Source organism: Oncorhynchus nerka, linkage group LG24 (genome assembly GCF_034236695.1).
Source record: "Oncorhynchus nerka isolate Pitt River linkage group LG24, Oner_Uvic_2.0, whole genome shotgun sequence".
In the NCBI taxonomy this organism is placed as follows: domain Eukaryota; kingdom Metazoa; phylum Chordata; class Actinopteri; order Salmoniformes; family Salmonidae; genus Oncorhynchus; species Oncorhynchus nerka.
In genome coordinates this window covers 95687459-95715350 of record NC_088419.1, presented here as the reverse complement: position 1 = coordinate 95715350, position 27892 = coordinate 95687459, and the positions used below count along the sequence as shown (strand labels likewise).

The following is a 27892-nucleotide window of genomic DNA, read 5'->3' as shown; positions in this document are numbered from 1 at the left end:
ACATTTTGGTTTCTGACGGGGTACGACAGTTGAACTAAGCTCATGAGGCATTTTATTTGATTTTTTAAATGTACCTTTATTTAACTAGGCAAGTCAGTTAAGGACAAATTCTTATTTACAATGACGGCCTACCAAACGGCAAAAGGCCTCCTGTGGGGACGGGGGCCTGGGATTAAAAATAAATAAATCAAAATATAAATATAGGACAAAACACACAACACTACATAAAGAGATTATAAGTAATATCCTTCAAGAATCATTGGGTACATTTCATTAATTCAAAAGTAAAAAAATAAATAAATGGATGAAACAACTGCACATTGCCCCTTTAAGCTTTGACTCTATTAGGAACGAGTTTAATAACGGTGTCTTAGATGATTTATTTTTAAACAACATTCATCCTACCCTGGTAATCTATGCAAAACATACCATTTATATTCAGACGATTCTAATTCCAGATGTTTTACTAAATGTTTTCCCCTTGTCTCCCCAGCCCAGCAGATGCTCCTCCTATGTCAGGGAGTGAGTCGGCTGAGAGAAGAGGCAGGACAGTCCACGATGCGGAGCCACCATAACCACAGCTACCCAGGTGGGCTAGATCCCAGTCATACCATAGCCTGGTCCCAGATCAGTTTGTTCACTCATTATTACGCCAAGGAGTTGACACGATTAACACAAACAGATCTGGGACCAGATCATACCACCCTACTCATTTAAACGCAGCTCTCAAGTCCACAAACTATTTCTATAAATATGTTTTCCTTTTATTTAATTTTTATTTTTTTGCGGTCTGTATAGACACTTGATATTGTAACCAGAGAAGACACTAAGTAGGTTGCAACATGGGGTTATGTGCTCAGTGATCACAGCCTCAACATCCCAAATGGCACCCTAAGTCCCTATATGGTGCACTAGGTTTTTACCAGAGCCCCTATGGGAATAGATAAGGAATAGGGTTCCATTCTGGACGTGGCATTGGTCTCCTCGTCAGTAACCATCTTAAAGAGCAGAGGTCAGTATATAGAGCCTGGTTGGAAGGACATGAATCAGCTGAAGCCAGTCCCACTTGAGGAAGCGGGGACAGAGTAGTGTAGGATAACATGCAGTACTGAGGGCTGCTGCTCAGTGCCCGGCTCCACTCCACACAACGCTAAAGACAAAAACAAGTCGTGTTCACTTACAGAAAAGGAAGGACAGATTATAAGTATGTCATGTCAACAATAAAAATAAAAATAAATAAATGAGGAGGCCACCCTAGCTGTCGCTCAGTTTAGACACTTTAATAAGAGCCAAGAAAACGGAACAGACGGGACGACGTTTATAAAGTTAGAATGTATTTTTCCAATTCAAAGAGAGTAGAGCAGCGTAAAAGGAATGATACCATGAAAGGGATTCAATAGCCTACGTCGATAATACAATTAAATTGTCCCCCATACATTGGCATATATCTCATTCCTTTTTCATACTTAAAAAAAAAAGAAGGACTTTCTTAAAATAAACGTTTTAATCCAATATCAATTGCATAAAAAAAAAGTGGACGGGTTTAAAGTTTTAAAAAAAGCTGTGAAAAAAAAGAGGCGCCCTCTATTTGCTCAGTCAGACAGACAGACAGGTCACTAGATGTGGCCGTTAATGGCTGAAAAAGATCCTCATGGAAACCGCTAGAACATTAACAAGGAAATGCAAGGAAAGCCCTTTATGCAAAGTTAAGGTTATTATAAAGCATGAGGTTACTAAAGCACTTTGTGACAACTACTGACGTAAAAAGGACTTTTAAAAAGAAATGTGATTGCGTGGTTATTATGCCTATTTGTAAACAGATAATAAACAAATGGCACAACATCGCCTAAAATAGACTTTAAAGATAAATGTTTTTATATATATATATAAAAAAAAAAGGATTGTTAGCTTTAATTCCCATAAAGCAAATTAGCCGACAGGTCTTTGCTTTAGGCATAACTTCAATAACTAATCAATCAAATAGGAACTAAAATCTAAAGGTAATGCATAAGGTTTACTATAACGCGCTATTACGCAGTAGCCTAATGTCACAAAGTGGGATCTGTATTTGAAAGTTGCTATGCAACAAAAGCAAATCTTAATTCGATAGGCAGAATTGTGCCAGGCGCATTGATTTCACTTGACACAATGTTGCGCACTTCATATCATTTGTGGCTTTCCTGTCTGTTGGTCATGTTCAGCCTACAATTCATCACACAAAGTGACCGCGTGGTCATAGATGCATAGATGATTCTCCATCTATTCCGAAGCGTCCGGTCTCTAATTTCAGATCAACCGTCAATTATTTCCACTGATTTGGATCCAAATCTAAATTGAATTTTGGAAGAAAAAAAATAGGCTTATTTATATTTCACTATTTGAAAGGACTATATTTCGCCTTGTGAGAGAGTGCATTACATAGGTCTACGCTGTTTATTTAGGAGCCCTAGAGTTCATTTAAAGGGTTTCAGGGGTTGGCCTTGGCCTTGACTCAACGACCTGAGTGGTTCCCATACACTTCAAACACTATGCTAATTGAATCACATTAACAATCCGCTCCAATCGCTCTGATTTGGAATAACAATGATGACCATTAAAATGTTGGATTATTCTAATATTCTAATAATAAGTCTAAACCTATTTGCCCTATTATTATTATTTAACCTATTTTGGGGCTGCTGGCGGTTAGAACGTTGGGCCAGTCACCGAAAGGTTACTAGATCGAATCCCCCGAGCTGTCAATGTAAACATATGTCGTTTGTTCTTAACTGACTTGCCTAGTTAAATAAAGATTTTAAAAATATATATATATATAAACGCAGTCAATAACGTTTAGTGGGGGGTTATGCTGTAGTTGGAATACATTTCCATCTGTGTATAAGGCCCAGTCATGCCTAATATATATCCTAATTTAGCCTTTTTGTCTTGATTGATTTGAAGGCTAAATGGCACTTTGCAGGTAGACTTAAGTTTGTGTGGCATTTAAGAATTCATTATAAATAAGTCATTTTATTCCAACACTATGCCAATGGTTTTTCATTCGCACGTTGAACATGTCAACCCTATTTAAATTAGGTAAATTTACTGCTGTTGGCTATATTGCCCATCAATGGCTGCTGATTTACGTAAGAGAGAGAGAGAGAGAGACAGACAGACAGAGAGAGAGAGAGAAAGAGAGAGAGAGAAAGAGAGAGAGAGCGCGCAAATAGTTCATGCTTTGCATAGCAGCGGACGGTGGCGATTATATAGGCTAGATACACTGTATAGCATTAACCAGTTGTTAACCTATACAGGGTATGATCAATCTGACCGCAATCGCGCAGGTTGAAATTTATTGTCCTGTATCTTGCCCTGGAGGCAGCTCTGCAGAGTGGTCACTAGAAGGCAAAGCCACAAAGTCATAACAGCGGATTTGAAACCTAACCTTAACCCCAAATACCTAACCCTACACTTTTTTTTCATACGTTTTTACGGTATAGACAATTTTGACTTTGCAGCTGGCCAATCTAGCTGAAATCGTTGGTGTTCTGCCTCCTGGGCAAGATTCATGACAATAAACACCAACCTGCGGTAATAACCTACGTTTAAAGCATATTTTTCCGATAAACCTGGCATAAACAGTCAGCCTCAAAAGCAACAAAAAGGCTACAGCAACGGGAAATCCCAGTGATGAAGATTGTGTTTTAAAACACAAATGTCTTTGGTTCACAAATATAATCTCATCCTAAACAAACCCTTGTGATGATATGCCAGCAGACAGTCCACAGCAATGAAGGTAGAACTGCGGTTTAAAAATAAATAAAAAGATTCCCCCGCAGGAGAAGCAAAATAAAAGATTATAATATCACAACAAATAGGCCTAGGCAACGCATGTCCGTGTGAATAAGCACTCCAGTTAGGTTCTGTGTAAATGATTTATGTGGGTTTCACACGGGCAACGAAAGGACGGACACTGCTTATGTCATAGAATAGCAAATTAGTTCAGAGAATTTAGGGGCTGGGTTTAGAGGCGTGATGACGTAGACATCTCGTTTTCCCCATGTGACCGTCTAGGTCTGGTACAATCCAAAAGTAAGGGGGAATAAAAAACTCAACACTCGATTTCTCTTAAAATACATCAAACATATTACAATATTTGTCAATTATTTCATTTTAAATTTGTATTACACTTGTTCCACAATTTATGTTGTACAATATGCACGAAAATAAAAATGTCAGAAAGATGATTTCTCAACTAGCATTAAAACCTGACTCTCCCCTGCCCGTTGAAAGTGGTATCGCCACAAGCTCAAATTCCGAGAATTGAGCTCCTCTGATTCTTAGAACTGGGAGTTCTTAGAAGTGGTGATGCAAGAAGTTTCTAGGAAAGCAATACCAGGTGATTTTTTTTTTAAATTTCTTTTGTCCTATGTAATTTGGCGCGAAGTTGTGCTCTTTATTGCAGGTGTTGGTGTGTGTCTGAGTGTGTTTTATAATGTGATTTTTGACGGGTTTGAGCGCATTCTTTTAGCGGGTGACATCTGCTCTTGACACAGCTTCTGCCTGTATAATATTTCGCTGTCTTCCCTTCACTCTCTACGGCTCTGTTCGCCTTGTGTCGGTTTGACAGTAGAGGCTTTAAAAAAAATGTACTGTGCTGATCACAAAACAGAAATGAGATTAGGTGGTTATTCTGTTAGACTGACTAGTGTGCTGGAATACCAGCAATAATCAAGTTGTTTAGTTGGACTAAGTGCTGCCTTCTTATATATTCTTAGCAAACCTAAGTATAGCTCTAACCTGGGTGGATGTTGCAACTGTGTTCACCTCATTGTGATTGTATTAATAACAGCGGTGTAAATATACATGATTCGGTTTATTTATAACGTGATTCCCACAGACATAATTAAATAGCCTAACTTGCACGGTGTGGCAGATAGGCCGGGGTATGTGTGTCAAGGGTTTTAAGATACATTGTTTTGGATATCCAGGCAGTCTAGGAGGGGGAAAAAGTCCAATTGAACAATCGTTACTGAACGAGCACGTTGGGATCTGGTTGCACGAGATATTGATCGTCTTGTCTCGCGGTTACCCCCCCCCCCCTCACCTCCTCCACGGAAATGTTATTGTTTGTAGTTTGTAACGTTCCGCTTCTGCACAGACCAGCATATGCGCACGTTGGTACCTGCATGCGATCTGTCTGGGGATAGGGGAGGGTGACTTTAGGCAGAATGACTTAAACCGATACAATGTCGCATTGAATTGAGTGATTAACAGCTACAATGTTGCAGTGATTGAGTGCTTATAGCGGATGCAATAAATATGTATTTGATTGCTAAGCTTCAATGCGAGGAGTCTTGCGTAAAATAGTATTGTTGAAGTCTTGGCCTAGCTAGGCTAAGGGTCTGAAAGTAGGCTATGGATAAAGAGCGAGAAAAAGTTACTATATATGAATGGGATTGAAAAAGTGAATAACTGAAAATAATTGACAAAATTGGTCTGATATGACGTGTGTCGCTAAAGCCGTAGTCGTAGGTGGGTTATAGCCTATATATGAACACCGTGGTTACTTCAACCTGTGTATAGATTCTTTATTTAAAGTTCATATCGAGAGGAGTCAAGTGACAGCCTGAGACACGGGGTTGAGACCGAGTGCTACATCTGTGTCCAATGTGTTTGCGTGTTATTGAACCGGTTGGCTCCACGTGTTGTTCCACGTGAAGAAACTGTCAGTTTAACAATTTATTACATGGGGTTGGACGGAAAGAACGGAGGCTAGTAGTAAATTACCCGTTTGAAATTCACAGACTGTAGCTGAAACATAAACTATGCCAAAAGTGTTTTTAAAATATGCTGAAGTCTTCTGGATTGCGCTGTGTTATTGCCATAACGTGTTCTCCTGCGTCGGACTACCCGCTATTTATATCGCTGAAGATCACACACACTTCTAGGCTAATATATGCATGATCAGACGTATCAACTTCTACACTAAATTGATGACATCTTGTGGTAGAATTTGACGTATCATATTTTTAAATTCATGGGGAAATTTTTGCCGTTTAATCTACCGTTAAATGCATAAAAAATGTAAACTCGGATTATTACTATTACTACTATTATTATCGTTACTACTATACTATAATCATTCCAATGTTCTCTGGCAGTCAACAGTACATTTACACCTGCCAACTCTTGTCTGGAATATGCTCAAACTGTTTTGTCCATTGTGAATAAGTAAATAAACTAGTGATAGACTACGGGTTGTTTATTAACGATATAACGGGAAAATGAAGGCTACGTATTTTGGCGCGTGTTGTTGGTTCAGAGGGCGAAAAAATGATCACGTTCGAATCCAATACGGAATGTTCAACACGTAAGAAATGCCCAGATGGTGCAGACATTATATTATTTAAAGACACGCCAGCCTGGTTTCCTAGTCTAGACGTAACATAGTAAACGTAAATCCAGGATGAGGTAAATTAGTATCATATGCTGTGCATGGTTCCATAAAACAGAAGGTTACATAAGGGGAAACGGGTGGTTGGGTGGGAATGTAACACAAACATCCAGAAACCAAAAGGTTGTGCATGTTTGAATGTCATCACAGACCATTTTAGCTAATTAGCCACTTTGCAACTACTTGATGCATGATAGCTAACCCTTCCCTAACCAACAGCCTAGCTAATGTTAGCCACCTAGCAAACGTTAGCCACAACAAATTGCAATTCGTAAAATATCATACAAAAATGATGGACATCGACTAATACATACCTCACAAAACGTAACATATCGTACTAATTGGAGTGTGGCCCAGATTTACCTTTACTTTGTTATGTCTAACCCTGAGTCCAGGTTGGACACGTCCCCTTACAATAAGTCATAGCCTGTGTGTCAAAGTCAGGTGTGTTGTGATGCACGGTGTAGGCTACTGTACTCAAGGGAAGAAGACTCCTACACCTGGTGCTTGCATTTCTCAACTATATATCATAAATGGTTCCCACGTCATGTTTCCATGCCGAATGACAGTGTGCTGCTATGAGACATTATATCATGTAGGCTAGGCTGCTGCCACAGAACCATACAGAACCAGTGTGTTACTGCAGAATGCTTGAGTTTAATTTGATTGAATAAGGGTTCAGGTAAAAAAAATATATATATATATATTTATTTATAAATAATTAATCTACTAAATTCATGTTTGAGTGCCAGCAATAACAAAATCAAGTGTGTTCCCACTTTCGGGAACAAGTGTGGCCGCCCAGAAAATGTGTCTTGAAAGCTCCATAGTTGATTTACTCTGTTCAATGGTGCCCCCTAGTGGTTGAAAAGTTCCACTGCAATCAGACAATATTGGTGAGGGTGGTGAACGTTTTTTATTTATTTTTATTTTTTACCTTTATTTAACCAGGCAAGTCAGTTAAGAACAAATTCTTATTTTCAATGACGGCCTAGGAACAGTGGGTTAACTGCCTGTTCAGGGGCAGAACGACAGATTTGTAGGGCTCCTTGTCAGCTCGGGATTTGAACTTGCAACCTTTCGGTTACTAGTCCAACACTCTAACCACTAGGCTACCCTGCCACCCCTATTATTAGAATAACCAATACATTAAAAGCAAGTGCAAAATGAATAACTAACACATTAAAAACCAGTGCAAAATGACAATCACCCCAGCCTTCATAAAAGTTGCCATGCTTTATCTTGTATAATAATTTGTTCTTTAACTGACTTGCCTAGTTAAATAAAGGTTACATTTTAAAAAATGTGTGTATATATATATATATATATATCACAACATTCATTTTATTCAACCCTGTTCCTGGAGAGCCTGCTGTAGGTTTTCTTCACTCCAACTCTAACACACCTGATTGTAATGATTTAGCTGGTCGATAAGCTGAATCGGGTTAGTTATAACTAGGGTTGGTGCAAAAATCTACAGAAGGGGTAGTTTCGCAGAACATGGTTGGAGAGCCCTGCAATTTGGTCCATATTCCAACCGGGTTTCACCACCAAGATACTACTTGCTGGTTATTCATTAAATCAAATATCGGAGCTGTATATAACCCTTTTGTATGTCTGTCCATGACTCTGAATACAATTTGTTTAACTTGTGTTTTCTTCCCCCACCACCGCCACCGCCAGAGCTCGACAAGATGGCTTGTGCAGCAGACAGCTGCATCCAATTCACGCGTCACGCCAGCGACGTGCTGCTGAACCTCAACCGGCTGCGGAGCCGGGACATCCTCACAGATGTCACCATCCTGGTCAACAGACAGCAGTTCCGCGCTCACAAGACTGTCCTCATGGCCTGCAGGTGTGTTGACTCCCCAAGTCCCAGTATGTGTACCAGTCTGTGTCATCATGCCTGTCCTCATGGCCTGCAGGTGTGTTGTGTTCACGTGACTCTTAGACGGCATCCCAAATGGTACTCTGTCCCCCCCCGCGTAGTGCACTCTGTTCCCCCTGCGTAGTGCACTCTGTTCCCCCGCATAGTGCACTCTGTCCCCCGCGTAGTGCACTCTGTCCCCCCCGCGTAGTGCACTCTGTTCCCCCGCGTAGTGCACTCTGTCCCCCCTGTTCCCCCTGCGTAGTGCACTCTGTTCCCCCCCGCGTAGTGCACTCTGTTCCCCCGCGTAGTGCACTCTGTTCCCCCTGCGTAGTGCACTCTGTTCCCCCTGCGTAGTGCACTCTGTTCCCCCGCGTAGTGCACTCTGTCCCCCCCCTGCGTAGTGCACTCTGTCCCCCCCTGCGTAGTGCACTCTGTTCCCCCTGCGTAGTGCACTCTGTTCCCCCTGCGTAGTGCACTTTGTTCCCCCCTCCTGCGTAGTGCACTCTGTTCCCCCTGCGTAGTGCACTCTGTTCCCCCTGCGTAGTGCACTCTGTTCCCCCCCTGCGTAGTGCACTCTGTTCCCCCTGCGTAGTGCACTCTGTTCCCCCTGCGTAGTGCACTCTGTTCCCCTGCGTAGTGCACTCTGTTCCCCCCTGCGTAGTGCACTCTGTTCCCCCTGCGTAGTGCACTCTGTTCCCCCTGCGTAGTGCACTCTGTTCCCCCTGCGTAGTGCACTCTGTTCCCCCTGCGTAGTGCACTCTGTTCCCCCCTGCGTAGTGCACTCTTTCCCCCTGCGTAGTGCACTCTGTTCCCCCTGCGTAGTGCACTCTGTTCCCCCCTGCGTAGTGCACTCTGTTCCCCCTGCGTAGTGCACTCTGTTCCCCCCCTGCGTAGTGCACTGTTCCCCCTAGTGCACTCTGATCCCCCCCCTGCGTAGTGCACTCTGATCCCCCTGCGTAGTGCACTCTGTTCCCCCTGCGTAGTGCACTCTGTTCCCCCTGCGTAGTGCACTCTGATCCCCCCCTGCGTAGTGCACTCTGTTCCCCCTGCGTAGTGCACTCTGTTCCCCCTGCGTAGTGCACTCTGTTCCCCTGCGTAGTGCACTCTGTTCCCCCTGCGTAGTGCACTCTGTTCCCCCTGCGTAGTGCACTCTGTTCCCCCTGCGTAGTGCACTCTGTTCCCCCTGCGTAGTGCACTCTGTTCCCCTGCGTAGTGCACTCTGTTGAGTCCCCCCCCTGCGTAGTGCACTCTGTTCCCCCTGCGTAGTGCACTCTGTTCCCCCTGCGTAGTGCACTCTGTTCCCCCCCCTGCGTAGTGCACTGCGTAGTGCACTCTGTTCCCCCCTGCGTAGTGCACTCTGTTCCCCCTGCGTAGTGCACTCTGTTCCCCCTGCGTAGTGCACTCTGTTCCCCCTGCGTAGTGCACTCTGTTCCCCCTGCGTAGTGCACTCTGTTCCCCCTGCGTAGTGCACTCTGTTCCCCCTGCGTAGTGCACTCTGTTCCCCCTGCGTAGTGCACTCTGTTCCCCCTGCGTAGTGCACTCTGTTCCCCCACTGTTCGTAGTGCACTCTGATCCCCCTGCGTAGTGCACTCTGTTCCCCCTGCGTAGTGCACTCTGTTCCCCCTGCGTAGTGCACTCTGTTCCCCCCTGCGTAGTGCACTCTGTTCCCCCTGCGTTCCCCCTGCGTGCACTCTGTTCCCCCTGCGTAGTGCACTCTGTTCCCCCTGCGTAGTGCACTCTGTTCCCCCTGCGTAGTGCACTCTGTTCCCCCTGCGTGCAGTGCACTCTGTTCCCCCTGCGTTCCCCCTGTGCACTCTGTTGCACTCTGTTCCCCCTGCGTGGTGCACTCTGTTCCCCCTGCGTGGTGCACTCTGTTCCCCCTGCGTAGTGCACTCTGTTCCCCCTGCGTAGTGCACTCTGTTCCCCCTGCGTAGTGCACTCTGTTCCCCCTGCGTAGTGCACTCTGTTCCCCCTGCGTAGTGCACTCTGTTCCCCCTGCGTAGTGCACTCTGTTCCCCCTGCGTAGTGCACTCTGTTCCCCCTGCGTAGTGCACTCTGTTCCCCCTGCGTTCCCCCTGTGCACTCTGTTCCCCCTGTTCCCCTAGTGCACTCTGTTCCCCCTGCGTAGTGCACTCTGTTCCCCCTGCGTAGTGCACTCTGTTCCCCCTGCGTAGTGCACTCTGTTCCCCCTGTAGTGCAGTGCACTTGTTCCCCCTGCGTAGTGCACTCTGTTCCCCCTGCGTAGTGCACTCTGTTCCCCCTGCGTAGTGCACTCTGTTCCCCCTGCGTAGTGCACTCTGTTCCCCCTGCGTAGTGCACTCTGTTCCCCCTGCGTAGTGCACTCTGTTCCCCCTGCGTAGTGCACTCTGTTCCCCCTGCGTAGTGCACTCTGTTCCCCCTGCGTAGTGCACTCTGTTCCCCCTGCGTAGTGCACTCTGTTCCCCCTGCGTAGTGCACTCTGTTCCCCCTGCGTAGCGCACTCTGTTCCCCCCCTGCGTAGTGCACTCTGTTCCCCCCTGCGTAGTGCACTCTGTTCCCCCTGCGTAGTGCACTCTGTTCCCCCTTCCGTAGTGCACTCTGTTCCCCCCCTGCGTAGTGCACTCTGTTCCCCCTGCGTAGTGCACTCTGTTCCCCCTGCGTAGTGCACTCTGTTCCCCCTGCGTAGTGCACTCTGTTCCCCCTGCGTAGTGCACTCTGTTCCCCCTGCGTAGTGCACTCTGTTCCCCCCCCTGCGTAGTGCACTCTGTTCCCCCTGCGTAGTGCACTCTGGTCCCCCTGCGTAGTGCACTCTGGTCCCCCCTGCGTAGTGCACTCTGTTCCCCCCTGCGTAGTGCACTCTGTTCCCCCCTGCGTAGTGCACTCTGTTCCCCCCTGCGTGATCCTACTTCGTAAACTCTCTCCTGTTGTCTTGAGAGAGTGAAAAAAAAGGACCGTCTAACCAGTTGATTGGTGTTTACTCTGATGATTGACACAAGGAAGAACATTGGAGGACAACAGTATGTTGATAGTTGTAGATTCCTGATTCCCAGTGGGGTAAAGTACTTAAGTAAAAATACTTTAAAGTACTACTTAATTATACTAAAAAGATAGAAACGCAACATGCAACCATTTCTAAGATTTTACTGCGTTACAGTTCATACGAGGAAATCAGTCCATGGAAATAAATTTGTTAGGTCCCAATCAGTAAATTCCTCGTGACTAGGAATACATCTGTTGGTCACAGATGCCTTTTAAAAAAAAAGTACAGTAGGGTCATGGATCAGAAAACCAGTCAGTATCTGATGTGTTGACCATTTACCTCATGAAAACCAGTCAGTATCTGGTGTGACCCCCATTTACCTCATGAAAACCAGTCAGTATCTGATGTGTTGACCATTTACCTCATGAAAACCAGTCAGTATCTGGTGTGACCATTTACCTCATGAAAACCAGTCAGTATCTGGTGTGACCCCCATTTACCTCATGAAAACCAGTCAGTATCTGGTGTGACCACCATTTACCTCATGAAAACCAGTCAGTATCTGGTGTGACCATTTACCTCATGAAAACCAGTCAGTATCTGGTATGACCACCATTTACCTCATGAAAACCAGTCAGTGTCTGGTGTGACCACCATTTACCTCATGAAAACCAGTCAGTATCTGGTGTGACCCCCATTTACCTCATGAAAACCAGTCAGTATCTGGTGTGACCATTTACCTCATGAAAACCAGTCAGTATCTGGTGTGACCACCATTTGCCTCATGCAGTACGACACATCTCCTTCACAGAGTTGATCAGGCTGTTGATTGGTGGCCTGTGGAATGTTGTCCCCACTCCTCTTCAACGGCTGTGCAAAGTTGATGGATATTGGCGGGAACTGGAACACGCTGTCTTGCGTGTCGCTCCAGAGCATCCCAAACATGCTCAATGGGTGACATGTCTGGTCAGTATGCAGGCCATGGAAGAACTGGGACATTTTCAGCTTCAAGGAATGAAGTACATGTTGTTGCGTCATGGGGCCGTGCATTATCATGCTGAAACATGAGGTGATGGTGGTGGATGAATGGCACGACAATGGGGCCTCAGGATCTCTGGTCATCCCTACTGCCTCTGATCTGGTGGACTCACTAAACAGAGAACATCCCTGGTCATCCCTACTGCCTCTGATCTGGTGGACTCACTAAACAGAGAACATCTCTGGTCATCCCTACTGCCTCTGATCTGGTGGACTCACTAAACAGAGAACATCCCTGGTCATCCCTACTGCCTCTGATCTGGTGGACTCACTAAACAGAGAACATCCCTGGTCATCCCTACTGCCTCTGATCTGGTGGACTCACTAAACAGAGAACATCCCTGGTCATCCCTACTGCCTCTGATCTGGAGGACTCACTAAACAGAGAACATCTCTGGTCATCCCTACTGCCTCTGATCTGGTGGACTCACTAAACAGAGAACATCCCTGGTCATCCCTACTGCCTCTGATCTGGTGGACTCACTAAACAGAGAACATCCCTGGTCATCCCTACTGCCTCTGATCTGGAGGACTCACTAAACAGAACAAACCCTGGTCATCCCTACTGCCTCTGATCTGGAGGACTCACTAAACAGAGAACATCCCTGGTCATCCCTACTGCCTCTGATGTGGAGGACTTAGTAAACAGAACAAACCCTGGTCATCCCTACTGCCTCTGATCTGGTGGACTCACTAAAGAGAACAAACCCTGGTCATCCCTACTGCCTCTGATCTGGAGGACTCACTAAACAGAGAACATCTCTGGTCATCCCTACTGCCTCTGATCTGGTGGACTCACTAAACAGAACAAACCCTGGTCATCCCTACTGCCTCTGATCTGGAGGACTCACTAAACAGAGAACATCCCTGGTCATCCCTACTGCCTCTGATCTGGTGGACTCACTAAACAGAACAAACCCTGGTCATCCCTACTGCCTCTGATCTGGTGGACTCACTAAACAGAACAAACCCTGGTCATCCCTACTGCCTCTGATCTGGTGGACTCACTAAACAGAACAAACCCTGGTCATCCCTACTGCCTCTGATCTGGTGGACTCACTAAACAGAGAACATCACTGGTCATCCCTACTGCCTCTGATCTGGTGGACTCACTAAACAGAGAACATCTCTGGTCATCCCTACTGCCTCTGATCTGGTGGACTCACTAAACAGAACAAGCCCTGGTCATCCCTACTGCCTCTGATCTGGTGGACTCACTAAACAGAACAAACCCTGGTCATCCCTACTGCCTCTGATCTGGTGGACTCACTAAACAGAACAAACCCTGGTCATCCCTACTGCCTCTGATCTGGAGGACTCACTAAACAGAACAAACCCTGGTCATCCCTACTGCCTCTGATCTGAAGGACTCACTAAACAGAACAAACCCTGGTCATCCCTACTGCCTCTGATCTGGTGGACTCACTAAACAGAACAAACCCTGGTCATCCCTACTGCCTCTGATCTGGTGGACTCACTAAACAGAGAACATCTCTGGTCATCCCTACTGCCTCTGATCTGGTGGACTCACTAAACAGAGAACATCTCTGGTCATCCCTACTGCCTCTGATCTGGTGGACTCACTAAACAGAGAACATCCCTGGTCATCCCTACTGCCTCTGATCTGGAGGACTCACTAAACAGAGAACATCCCTGGTCATCCCTACTGCCTCTGATCTGGAGGACTCACTAAACAGAGAACATCTCTGGTCATCCCTACTGCCTCTGATCTGGTGGACTCACTAAACAGAACAAACCCTGGTCATCCCTACTGCCTCTGATCTGGAGGACTCACTAAACAGAGAACATCTCTGGTCATCCCTACTGCCTCTGATCTGGTGGACTCACTAAACAGAACAAACCCTGGTCATCCCTACTGCCTCTGACCTGGTGGACTCACTAAACAGAGAACATCTCTGGTCATCCCTACTGCCTCTGATCTGGTGGACTCACTAAACAGAACAAGCCCTGGTCATCCCTACTGCCTCTGATCTGGTGGACTCACTAAACAGAACAAACCCTGGTCATCCCTACTGCCTCTGATCTGGTGGACTCACTAAACAGAACAAACCCTGGTCATCCCTACTGCCTCTGATCTGGAGGACTCACTAAACAGAACAAACCCTGGTCATCCCTACTGCCTCTGATCTGAAGTACTCACTAAACAGAACAAACCCTGGTCATCCCTACTGCCTCTGATCTGGAGGACTCACTAAACAGAGAACATCTCTGGTCATCCCTACTGCCTCTGATCTGGTGGACTCACTAAACAGAACAAACCCTGGTCATCCCTACTGCCTCTGATCTGGAGGACTCACTAAACAGAGAACATCTCTGGTCATCCCTACTGCCTCTGATCTGGTGGACTCACTAAACAGAACAAACCCTGGTCATCCCTACTGCCTCTGACCTGGTGGACTCACTAAACAGAGAACATCCCTGGTCATCCCTACTGCCTCTGATCTGGTGGACTCACTAAACAGAGAACATCTCTGGTCATCCCTACTGCCTCTGATCTGGTGGACTCACTAAACAGAGAACATCCCTGGTCATCCCTACTGCCTCTGATCTGGTGGACTCACTAAACAGAGAACATCCCTGGTCATCCCTACTGCCTCTGATCTGGAGGACTCACTAAACAGAACAAACCCTGGTCATCCCTACTGCCTCTGATCTGGTGGACTCACTAAACAGAACAAACCCTGGTCATCCCTACTGCCTCTGATCTGGAGGACTCACTAAACAGAGAACATCCCTGGTCATCCCTACTGCCTCTGATGTGGAGGACTTAGTAAACAGAACAAACCCTGGTCATCCCTACTGTCTCTGATCTGGAGGACTCACTAAACAGAGAACATCCCTGGTCATCCCTACTGCCTCTGATGTGGAGGACTTAGTAAACAGAACAAACCCTGGTCATCCCTACTGCCTCTGATCTGGTGGACTCACTAAACAGAACAAACCCTGGTCATCCCTACTGCCTCTGATCTGGAGGACTCACTAAACAGAACAAACCCTGGTCATCCCTACTGTCTCTGATCTGGAGGACTCACTAAACAGAGAACATCTCTGGTCATCCCTACTGCCTCTGATCTGGTGGACTCACTAAACAGAACAAACCCTGGTCATCCCTACTGCCTCTGATCTGGAGGACTCACTAAACAGAGAACATCTTTGGACATCCCTACTGCCTCTGATCTGGTGGACTCACTAAACAGAACAAACCCTGGTCATCCCTACTGCCTCTGATCTGGAGGACTCACTAAACAGAGAACATCTCTGGTCATCCCTACTGCCTCTGATCTGGTGGACTCACTAAACAGAACAAACCCTGGTCATCCCTACTGCCTCTGACCTGGTGGACTCACTAAACAGAGAACATCCCTGGTCATCCCTACTGCCTCTGATCTGGAGGACTCACTAAACAGAGAACATCTCTGGTCATCCCTACTGCCTCTGATCTGGTGGACTCACTAAACAGAGAACATCTCTGGTCATCCCTACTGCCTCTGATCTGGTGGACTCACTAAACAGAGAACATCCCTGGTCATCCCTACTGCCTCTGATCTGGTGGACTCACTAAACAGAGAACATCCCTGGTCATCCCTACTGCCTCTGATCTGGAGGACTCACTAAACAGAACAAACCCTGGTCATCCCTACTGCCTCTGATCTGGTGGACTCACTAAACAGAACAAACCCTGGTCATCCCTACTGCCTCTGATCTGGAGGACTCACTAAACAGAGAACATCCCTGGTCATCCCTACTGCCTCTGATGTGGAGGACTTAGTAAACAGAACAAACCCTGGTCATCCCTACTGTCTCTGATCTGGAGGACTCACTAAACAGAGAACATCCCTGGTCATCCCTACTGCCTCTGATGTGGAGGACTTAGTAAACAGAACAAACCCTGGTCATCCCTACTGCCTCTGATCTGGTGGACTCACTAAACAGAACAAACCCTGGTCATCCCTACTGCCTCTGATCTGGAGGACTCACTAAACAGAACAAACCCTGGTCATCCCTACTGTCTCTGATCTGGAGGACTCACTAAACAGAGAACATCTCTGGTCATCCCTACTGCCTCTGATCTGGTGGACTCACTAAACAGAACAAACCCTGGTCATCCCTACTGCCTCTGATCTGGAGGACTCACTAAACAGAGAACATCTTTGGACATCCCTACTGCCTCTGATCTGGTGGACTCACTAAACAGAACAAACCCTGGTCATCCCTACTGCCTCTGATCTGGAGGACTCACTAAACAGAGAACATCCCTGGTCATCCCTACTGCCTCTGATCTGGTGGACTCACTAAACAGAGAACATCCCTGGTCATCCCTACTGCCTCTGATCTGGTGGACTCACTAAACAGAGAACATCCCTGGTCATCCCTACTGCCTCTGATCTGGAGGACTCACTAAATTCAATTCTTGGTTTGTAAATGATTGAGGGTGCCCCTGGCTATCCGTAAATAAACAAAACAAGAAAATGGTGCCATCTGGTTTGCTTAATATAATACATTTGAAATTATATATAATTTCACTTGTGATACTAAAGTATAATTGACCAATTACATGTTACTTTTGAGACATACACTACTGTTCAAAAGTTTCGTCACTTCAAAAATGTCCTTGTTTTTTAAAGAAAAGCACATTATTTGACCATTTAAAACATCAAATTGATCAGAAATACAGTGTAGACATTGTTAATGTTGTAAATTACTATCGTAGATGGAAACTACCAAAATGTTACATTTTTTTCAATGGAATATCTACATAGGAGTACGGAGGCCCATTGTCAGCAACCATAACTCCTGTGTTCCAACGGCACGTTGTGTTAGCTAATCCAAGTTTATCATTTTAATAAGGCTAATTGATCATTAGAAAACCCTTTTGCAATTATGTTAGCACATCTGAAAACGGTTGTTCTGATTAAAGAAGCAATCAAACTGGCCTTCATTAGACTAGTTGAGTATCTGGAGCATCAGCATTTGTGGGTTCGATTCTTGTTCTGAGAAATGAAGGCTATTCCATGTGAGAAATTACCAGGAAACTGAAGATCTCGTACAACGCTGTGTACTACTCCCTTCACAGAACAGCGCACACTGGCTCTAACCAGAATAGAAAGAGTGGGAGGCCCCGGGGCACAACTGAGAAGAGGACAAGTAAACTCAGCCAAAAAAACTAATGTCCCTTTTTCAGGACCCTGTCTTTCAAAGATGCAAATGACTTCACAGATCTTCATTGCAAAAGGGTTTATACACTGTTTCCCATGCTTGTTCAATTAACCATAAACAATTAATGAACATGCACCTGTGGAACGGTCGTTAAGACCAGTCTGTCACTGTACTGAACACGATTCTCTCTCTCTCTCTAGTGGGTTGTTCTACACTATATTTATGGACTCTCTTGACCAGTCTGTCACTGTAATGAACACGATGCTTCCTCTCTCTCTCTAGTGGGTTGTTCTACACTATATTTATGGACTCTCTTGACCAGTCTGTCACTGTAATGAACACGATGCTTCCTCTCTCTCTCTCTAGTGGGTTGTTCTACACTATATTTACAGACTCTCTTGACCAGTCTGTCACTGTAATGAAAACGATGCTTCCTCTCTCTCTCTCTAGTGGGTTGTTCTACACTATATTTATGGACTCTCTGACCAGTCTGTCACTGTACTGAACACGATTCTCTCTCTCTCTAGTGGGTTGTTCTAAACTATATTTATGGACTCTCTGACCAGTCTGTCACTGTACTGAACACGATTTTCTCTCTCTCTCTCTCTAGTGGGTTGTTCTACACTATATTTACGGACTCCCTGAAGTGTAACCTGAATGCCATCAGTCTGGACCCTAAGGTGGTCACTGTACTGAACACAATGCTTCCTCTCTCTCTCTCTCTCTAGTGGGTTGTTCTACACTATATTTATGGACTCCCTGACCAGTCTGTCACTGTACTGAACACGATGCTTCCTCTCTCTCTCTCTCTAGTGGGTTGTTCTACACTATATTTATGGACTCTCTGACCAGTCTGTCACTGTACTGAACACGATTCTCTCTCTCTCTAGTGGGTTGTTCTACACTATATTTACGGACTCCCTGAAGTGTAACCTGAATGCCATCAGTCTGGACCCCAAGGTGGACCCTGAGGGGTTTGCCATCCTGCTGGAGTTCATGTACACCTCTAGACTGACGCTGAAGGAGAGTCTGATCATGGCCATCATGAACACAGCCATCTACCTACAGATGGATCACGTTGTGGACACCTGCCACAGATTCATCAAATCCAGGTATTTGGATGATGGGGGCAGGGGGGTGTATATGATATAAGAAGGGAGACTCAACTTATAATCAAATTGTATTTGTCACATGCCTTTGTAAAGAACAGGTGTAGACGAACAGTGAAATGCAGATAATAAAACCAGTAATAACTTGAGGTGTAAAGATACACAAGGAGTAACATTAACGTGGCTATATATATATATATACACGGTTTTACCAGTAAGATCACCTGCTGGGTGTCGTGGAATGAATACAACATCAATGTTCTGTGGTCAGAGGCGATAAGATGGCCGCCGGCCCTGCACCCTTACGTTGGTCTGTCTTTCTCACTCGATTTAAGAAGACATTTCTATTTGCAAATGAGGACCTGTCAAGAGATGTGCACAGCAGAGAAATACATTGGTGTAGTTTGTTGTGGACAGGAATGTAGCATATGTTTCTGGTATCCGTCTGCCCTGTTCAAATCAAATCAAATGTATTTATATAGCCCTTCGTACATCAGCTGATATCTCAAAGTGCTGTACAGAAACCCAGCCTAAAACCCCAAACAGCAAGCAATGCAGATGTACACGCACGGTGTCTAGGAAAAACTCCCTAGAAAGGCCAAAACCTAGGAAGAAACCTAGAGAGGAACCAGGCTATGTGGGGTGGCCAGTCCTCTTCTGGCTGTGCCGGGTGGAGATTATAACAGAACATGGCCAAGATGTTCAAATGTTCATAAATGACCAGCATGGTCGAATAATAATAAGGCAGAACAGTTGAAACTGGAGCAGCAGCACAGTCAGGTGGACTGGGGACAGCAAGGAGTCATCATGTCAGGTAGTCCTGGGGCACGGTCCTAGGGCTCAGGGTTCAGGTTCTGTCGTCTCACTCTTCTCCCTCTTTCTCCTCAGCGACCCTGGCCAGGCCAACAAGCTGCCCAGAGATGAGTTCTTGGTCAGCCCCTTGCTTTTACCTCAGGGAGTCCATGCATACCGGCCCCACGATGTGGTCGACAACCTGCCCGGCCGCGTCGGCCCCTTCAGAGACGGGAGGCCCTACGGCTCCAGCATGTTCAGCGGGGTCAATTCCCCCAGCAACTACCACCTCTACGGTCAGTTCCCCGTCCAGGGGTTCCCTTTCCCGCTCTGCAAGCTGACAGACGCCAAAAACACATTCGCTGACTTCTCTAAAGGCGGGATCCACCACAAGCACTGTTCCCCCCCGGACACGGGCAGCGCCATGAGGGTCGATTACAGCCGAGCGGTGAGCGGGGGCTCGGCCAGCATCCACCATACAGCCAGCTACGTCTCCTCCAGGGAGGAGGAGATGAGGAAGGAGAGCCATGAGGGAGGGGTCAGCCAGACTGGTGGGGTGGGAGGCTCCAGGAAGAGAGCGTTTGCCACGGCGGGCCACAAGCAGCAGATAGTGGTTCTGGGTAAGGAGCACGGTCCTCAGACGACAGAGGAAGACACGAGCCAGCAGCACTACCCTCTGGGGATCTCCTCAGCTGGACGGAAGGGCCTGATGAGCAGCCCTCAGAGCCCGCTCAAATCGGACTGCCAGCCTAACTCCCCCACCGAGTCCAGCAGCAGTAAGAACGCAGGCCTCTCCCTCTCCCAGGCCGGCCGGTGTGGTGCCCTGCCCCTACAGGGCAGCCAGGATCCCAAGGCACGCAACTGGAAGAAATACAAGTTCATAGTTCTGAACCAGAGCGTCACCAAGGAGGAGGATACTGGGCCGCAGGAGGTGGTGGTCCCCTCCCCCCAGCGCCTGGGTCTGCCCCCCTACCCCCAGCCTTCTGACTCAGAGCACCTGGACACGCAGGCCAACGCCAACATCAGCGAGCACGGAGAGGATCTGCTTGTTCCACAGGCCTCCCGACTCAACAGCATCATCAACAGGTAAAAGTCTACAGTCATACTGGACGAATCAAACACTAAACTACAACTCTAGCATAAACGCTTGATTGTTCGTTGTTGATGGGGAGGGGGGGTGTGTAAGTGTCGGACTTTACCGCTTTATCTCTTTGAGAGGCTTTTGTTTTCCCTTTCATGAACTGAAAAGTGTTCGTGATGCATTTGAAAGAAATATAGAATAAAATTGCCATCAAAAGTATTTCTCAATGAAACTCTCCGCAGTGCACCTCTGTGGCCGCCATCCAGCCCATTTCAAACATTCCTAAAGCTTTTTCTACCATCACGGCAGGACCCGAGACGACTGCCTTCCGACTGTCGCCTCTTTCTCTCTCTGCCCCCTTGTCTTGCGGCTGTATTGTTGTGTGTGGTGAGGGGGGGGATGATGTCTGACACACAGCCGTTTGTATCTCCAGAGCTCTGGAGGGATCACAGAGGAGCTCTAACAACCACTCCTCTCTCTACATCAGCCACTTAAAGTGCACCTCCTGTGGTGCCCCGCCCCCACAGCACTCTGAAGTGTGTCCCAACACCCCGGCTTCCTGTTTAGCGGAGGACATGATGTCAGAGTTACACTCTGAGTACTCAGACTCCAGCTGTGGTGAGTATGTAATGGATGTGAAACGGCTAGCTTAGTTAGCGGTGGTACACGCTGCTTTTTAAAACGCCCATATGAGTCGCAAATGGCACCCTATCTAGTGCACTACTTTTCAGCAGAGCCCTATATCGGGAAACTAGTGCACTACTTTTCAGCAGAGCCCTATATCGGGAAACTAGTGCACTACTTTTCAACAGAGCCCTATATAGGGAAACTAGTGCACTACTTTTCAGCAGAGCCCTATATCGGGGAAACTAGTGCACTACTTTTCAGCAGAGCCCTATATAGGAAAACTAGTGCACTACTTTTCAGCAGAGCCCTATATCGGGGAAACTAGTGCACTACTTTTCAGCAGAGCCCTATATCGGGGAAACTAGTGCACTACTTTTCAGCAGAGCCCTATATCGGGAAACTAGTGCACTACTTTTCAGCAGAGCCCTATATCGGGAAACTAGTGCACTACTTTTCAGCAGAGCCCTATATCGGGAAACTAGTGCACTACTTTTCAGCAGAGCCCTATATCGGGGAAACTAGTGCACTACTTTTCAGCAGAGCCATATATCGGGAAACTAGTGCACTACTTTTCAGCAGAGCCCTATATCGGGGAAACTAGTGCACTACTTTTCAGCAGAGCCCTATATCGGGAAACTAGTGCACTACTTTTCAGCAGAGCCCTATATCGGGAAACTAGTGCACTACTTTTCAGCAGAGCCCTATATTGGGAAACTGGTGCACTACTTTTCAGCAGAGCCCTAGAGCCCTATCGGGAAACTAGTGCACTACTTTTCAGCAGAGCCCTATATCGGGAAACTAGTGCAGAGCTACTTTTCAGCAGAGCCCTATATCGGGAAACTAGTGCACTACTTTTCAGCAGAGCCCTATATCGGGAAACTAGTGCACTACTTTTCAGCAGAGCCCTATATCGGGAAACTAGTGCACTACTTTTCAGCAGAGCCCTATATCGGGAAACTAGTGCACTACTTTTCAGCAGAGCCCTATATCGGGAAACTAGTGCACTACTTTTCAGCAGAGCCCTATATCGGGAAACTGGTGCACTACTTTTCAGCAGAGCCCTATATCGGGAAACTAGTGCACTACTTTTCAGCAGAGCCCTATATCGGGAAACTAGTGCACTACTTTTCAGCAGAGCCCTATATCGGGAAACTAGTGCACTACTTTTCAGCAGAGCCCTTCAAACTAGCAGCAGAGCCCTATATCGGGAAACTAGTGCACTACTTTTCAGCAGAGCCCTATATCGGGAAACTAGTGCACTACTTTTCAGCAGAGCCCTATATCGGGAAACTAGTGCACTACTTTTCAGCAGAGCCCTATATCGGGAAACTAGTGCACTACTTTTCCGCAGAGCCCTATATCGGGAAACTAGTGCACTACTTTTCAGCAGAGCCCTATATCGGGAAACTAGTGCACTACTTTTCAGCAGAGCCCTATATCGGGAAACTAGTGCACTACTTTTCAGCAGAGCCCTATATCGGGAAACTAGTGCACTACTTTTCAGCAGAGCCCTATATAGGGAAACTAGTGCACTACTTTTCAGCAGAGCCCTATATCGGGAAACTAGTGCACTACTTTTCAGCAGAGCCCTATATCGGGGAAATTAGTGCACTACTTTTCAGCAGAGCCCTATATCGGGAAACTAGTGCACTACTTTTCAGCAGAGCCCTATATCGGGAAACTAGTGCACTACTTTTCAGCAGAGCCCTATATCGGGAAAACTAGTGCACTACCGATGCGTTGTCTTAGTGTGACCCTGGTTCTTACAGCAGGAAAATAATCCCGCAGCAACAGGACATATGAATTATTTACGTGGATTATAATTAAATGGACATTTCTGTAGGGGTTTACAAATGTTTTCATTAGGTCACGTCTGTCATTTAAATTTAAAAAAAAAAAGTAGAAATGACAAACATTAGAAGCCTTTTTAAACCTTTAAATTACACTACAATTTGTATTTTCTTTCTGCACAGGGAAAAATACTACAAGTCGTAACAGTGATCAAATTAAGATAACAGATCTGAATGTAAGGAATAGGATGGCCATTTGTGGAGGCAGACATGAACACCTCCCGGGCAGCGGGAAGCTTAGCTGCCTGTTGCTTTTATACATAACACTTTCTTGATCACGATTTGAAGCGCCACTAAATCTTGACGTATCCATTAGTTTGACCTAACGCTTCTGCTTTACAGAAAATGGTACGTTCTTTTGTAACGAATGCAACTCCAAGTTTGCTGACGACGGAGCCCTGAAACTCCACATGCTGCAGACCCACAGTGATAAGCCATACAAGTGCGACCGCTGTCATGCTGTTTTCCGCTACAAAGGAAACCTCGCCAGCCACAAGACAGTCCACACCGGTACATCCGAAGCAATAATAAAACACACGTTAACTGCTCTGCCCACTACATTCGGTAACTGGCTAACCAGTTTGTTCTGTGGGTTTTGTTTGTTTGTTTGTTTGTATGTTGTTGCGTTGCAGGAGAGAAGCCGTATCGCTGCAACATCTGTGGCGCTCAGTTCAACAGACCAGCTAACCTCAAGACCCACACTCGTATCCACTCAGGAGAAAAGCCATACAGATGTGAGACATGTGGAGCTCGATTCGTGCAGGTGAGCCGAGTCCCCCCTCTCTTTTCTTCAACGGAGGGCTAGTCTTGGGGTGGTGGGGGGGGGTAATACCATCGCTATGCTCTATGCTGCACATCACCCAAATCTCGCCCCCCCATTTCTTCCATCATCATAGTCTTCGTAAAATACAACTCACCACCACACAGACCCAGTAGTCTCATAATGTTGTTGTCATGGTCAGGTTGCCCATCTCCGTGCCCATGTGCTGATCCACACCGGGGAGAAGCCGTACCCGTGTGAGATCTGTGGAACGCGCTTCCGTCACCTGCAGACGCTGAAGAGTCACCTGCGCATACACACAGGAGAAAAGCCCTATCATGTAAGTAGAATGACACCATTATATATACACCCTATCTACAGTAAATACACCCTATGTAAGTAGAATGACACCATTATATATACACCCTATGTAAGTAGAATGACACCATTATATATACACCCTATGTAAGTAGAATGACACTGTTACGAATCCCTTTTGGCCCGACAGTCTAGGGGGGATGGTAATGAGACCCGTAACATAACTCATGCAAATTATTATTGTGACAAAGTAAAAGTGTGCACGAAATAACCACGACAACAGAAATCTACCGTCAAACTCTAGGTTTATTTATAAACACACGGTAATGGGGGGAGCAGGAAAAGGGGCTGAGCTGGACCCAAGGAAAGAAACAATAAGTATTCAAAAACACCCCTAAGCTAGACTAGCCTACTTTAACAACAGCTAACTAACTAACCAAAAATACAGTGGGTGGTCCGCCCAGTTCTAACTAGTGTATTTAACAAAGTTCACCTACGGGTAGTGTATGCCCATGGGCGACTTGTCTTGGTTTCCCCCTTTTCCCACCAGCAACAAACAAACACCATAACCAAAAACAATACTCACAGGTGATGACAAAGTGCTATGGAGGTGCTTTAAACAAAAGAGAGGTTAAGACACAAAGCGAGAGTGAAACACAGAGACCTACAGACATGGCATTTACAGAGAGATTGAGCTAGAGATTGAGCTAGAGATTGAGCTCTAGAGCAAACAAATGATGGGGTTTTTAAACCATGGGGAAGGAACTGTGATAGGGTAGGAAATAGGAGGAGGTGTGTCTTCTGATTGATGATTGATTGTTGATTGATTGGGGAGTGATGATTTTCACCTGTGAGGGGAGAAGGAGAGAAAAGAAACACACACACACAGGATACACACACACACAGGATAACTGTATCCGTAACAGACACCATTATATATACACCCTGTCTACAGTAAATACACCCTATGTAAGTAGAATGACACCATTATATATACACCCTATGTAAGTAGAATGACACCATTATACATACACCCTACGTAAGTAGAATGACACCATTATATATACACCCTATGTAAGTAGAATGACACCATTATATATACACCCTACAGAAGTAGAATGACACCATTATATATACACCCTATGTAAGTAGAATGACACCATTATATATATACCCTACGTAAGTAGAATGACACCATTATATATACACCCTACAGAAGTAGAATGACACCATTATATATACACCCTACAGAAGTAGAATGACACCATTATATATACACCCTATGTAAGTAGAATGACACCATTATATATACACCCTACGTAAGTAGAATGACACCATTATATATACACCCTACAGAAGTAGAATGACACCATTATATATACACCCTATGTAAGTAGAATGACACCATTATATATATACCCTACCTACAGAAGTAGAATGACACCATTATATATACACCCTACAGAAGTAGAATGACACCATTATATATACACCCTACAGAAGTAGAATGACACCATTATATATACACCCTATGTAAGTAGAATGACACCATTATATATACACCCTACGTAAGTAGAATGACACCATTATATATACACCCTACAGAAGTAGAATGACACCATTATATATACACCCTACAGAAGTAGAATGACACCATTATATATACACCCTACAGAAGTAGAATGACACCATTATATATACACCCTATGTAAGTAGAATGACACCATTATATATATACCCTACGTAAGTAGAATGACACCATTATATATACACCCTACAGAAGTAGAATGACACCATTATATATACACCCTACAGAAGTAGAATGACACCATTATATATACACCCTATGTAAGTAGAATGACACCATTATATATACACCCTACGTAAGTAGAATGACACTATTATATATACACCCTACAGAAGTAGAATGACACCATTATATATACACCCTATGTAAGTAGAATGACACCATTATATATACACCCTATGTAAGTAGAATGACACCATTATATATACACCCTATGTAAGTAGAATGACACCATTATATATACACCCTATGTAAGTAGAATGACACCATTATATATACACCCTATGTAAGTAGAATGACACCATTATATATACACCCTACAGAAGTAGAATGACACCATTATATATACACCCTACAGAAGTAGAATGACACCATTATATATACACCCTATGTAAGTAGAATGACACCATTATATATATACCCTACGTAAGTAGAATGACACCATTATATATACACCCTACAGAAGTAGAATGACACCATTATATATACACCCTACAGAAGTAGAATGACACCATTATATATACACCCTATGTAAGTAGAATGACACCATTATATATACACCCTATGTAAGTAGAATGACACCATTATATATACACCCTATGTAAGTAGAATGACACCATTATATATACACCCTACGTAAGTAGAATGACACCATTATATATACACCCTACGTAAGTAGAATGACACCATTATATATACACCCTACGTAAGTAGAATGACACCATTATATATACACCCTACAGAAGTAGAATGACACCATTATATATACACCCTACAGAAGTAGAATGACACCATTATATATACACCCTACAGAAGTAGAATGACACCATTATATATACACCCTACAGAAGTAGAATGACACCATTATATATACACCCTACAGAAGTAGAATGACACCATTATATATACACCCTACGTAAGTAGAATGACACTATTATATATACACCCTATGTAAGTAGAATGACACCATTATATATACACCCTACAGAAGTAGAATGACACCATTATATATACACCCTACAGAAGTAGAATGACACCATTATATATACACCCTACAGAAGTAGAATGACACCATTATATATACACCCTACAGAAGTAGAATGACACCATTATATATACACCCTACAGAAGTAGAATGACACCATTATATATACACCCTACAGAAGTAGAATGACACCATTATATATACACCCTACAGAAGTAGAATGACACCATTATATATACACCCTATGTAAGTAGAATGACACCATTATATATACACCCTATGTAAGTAGAATGACACCATTATATATACACCCTATGTAAGTAGAATGACACCATTATATATACACCCTACGTAAGTAGAATGACACCATTATATATACACCCTACGTAAGTAGAATGACACCATTATATATACACCCTACAGAAGTAGAATGACACCATTATATATACACCCTACAGAAGTAGAATGACACCATTATATAATACACCCTACAGAAGTAGAATGACACCATTATATAATACACCCTACAGAAGTAGAATGACACCATTATATAATACACCCTACAGAAGTAGAATGACACCATTATATATACACCCTACAGAAGTAGAATGACACCATTATATATACACCCTACAGAAGTAGAATGACACCATTATATATACACCCTACAGAAGTAGAATGACACCATTATATACACCCTATGTAAGTAGAATGACACCATTATATACACCCTATGTAAGTAGAATGACACCATTATATACACCCTATGTAAGTGGAATGACACCATTATATACACCCTATGTAAGTACACCAACTATACAATCCAACATGATCTATCAGTCAGTGTCATTGATGTACACACTGAAATGTAGGTGTTAAACCATGTAGATTGGAGACAGAAAACTCACCTTGCTTTTCGTTTTTCAGTGTGAGAAATGCAACTTGCACTTTCGCCACAAGAGTCAGCTTCGTTTGCACCTCAGACAGAAACACGGAGCGATTACCAACACCAAGATCCAGTACCGCACGTCTACCACAGAGCTGCCAACAGACCCGTCCACGACGTGCTGAACTGGCAGGGG

The 27892-nt window shown here is 45.0% G+C and overlaps 1 protein-coding gene across 1 annotated transcript; it reads left to right on the top strand.

The window, feature by feature from the left end:
• The first annotated feature begins 543 nt into the window (after nucleotides 1–543).
• On the top strand, nucleotides 544–27892 carry bcl6aa (BCL6A transcription repressor a). Its single transcript, XM_065009359.1, has 9 exons — nucleotides 544–589; nucleotides 8120–8291; nucleotides 18372–18593; nucleotides 19479–20468; nucleotides 20897–21081; nucleotides 23283–23450; nucleotides 23573–23703; nucleotides 23903–24040; nucleotides 27738–27892. Exons 1-9 carry the CDS (start codon nucleotides 559–561, stop codon nucleotides 27879–27881), a joined length of 2181 nt encoding a protein of 726 aa, XP_064865431.1. The 5' UTR covers nucleotides 544–558; the 3' UTR covers nucleotides 27882–27892.

Excerpts from the sequence above, each read along its gene's own strand:
- bcl6aa (XM_065009359.1), top strand. The coding sequence starts at position 559 with ATGCGGAGCCACCATAACCACAGCTACCCAG. Across the intron at positions 20,469-20,896 it reads CTCAACAGCATCATCAACAG|AGCTCTGGAGGGATCACAGA; the intron begins GTAAAAGTCTAC and ends TTGTATCTCCAG. Across the intron at positions 23,704-23,902 it reads GTGGAGCTCGATTCGTGCAG|GTTGCCCATCTCCGTGCCCA; the intron begins GTGAGCCGAGTC and ends TGTCATGGTCAG.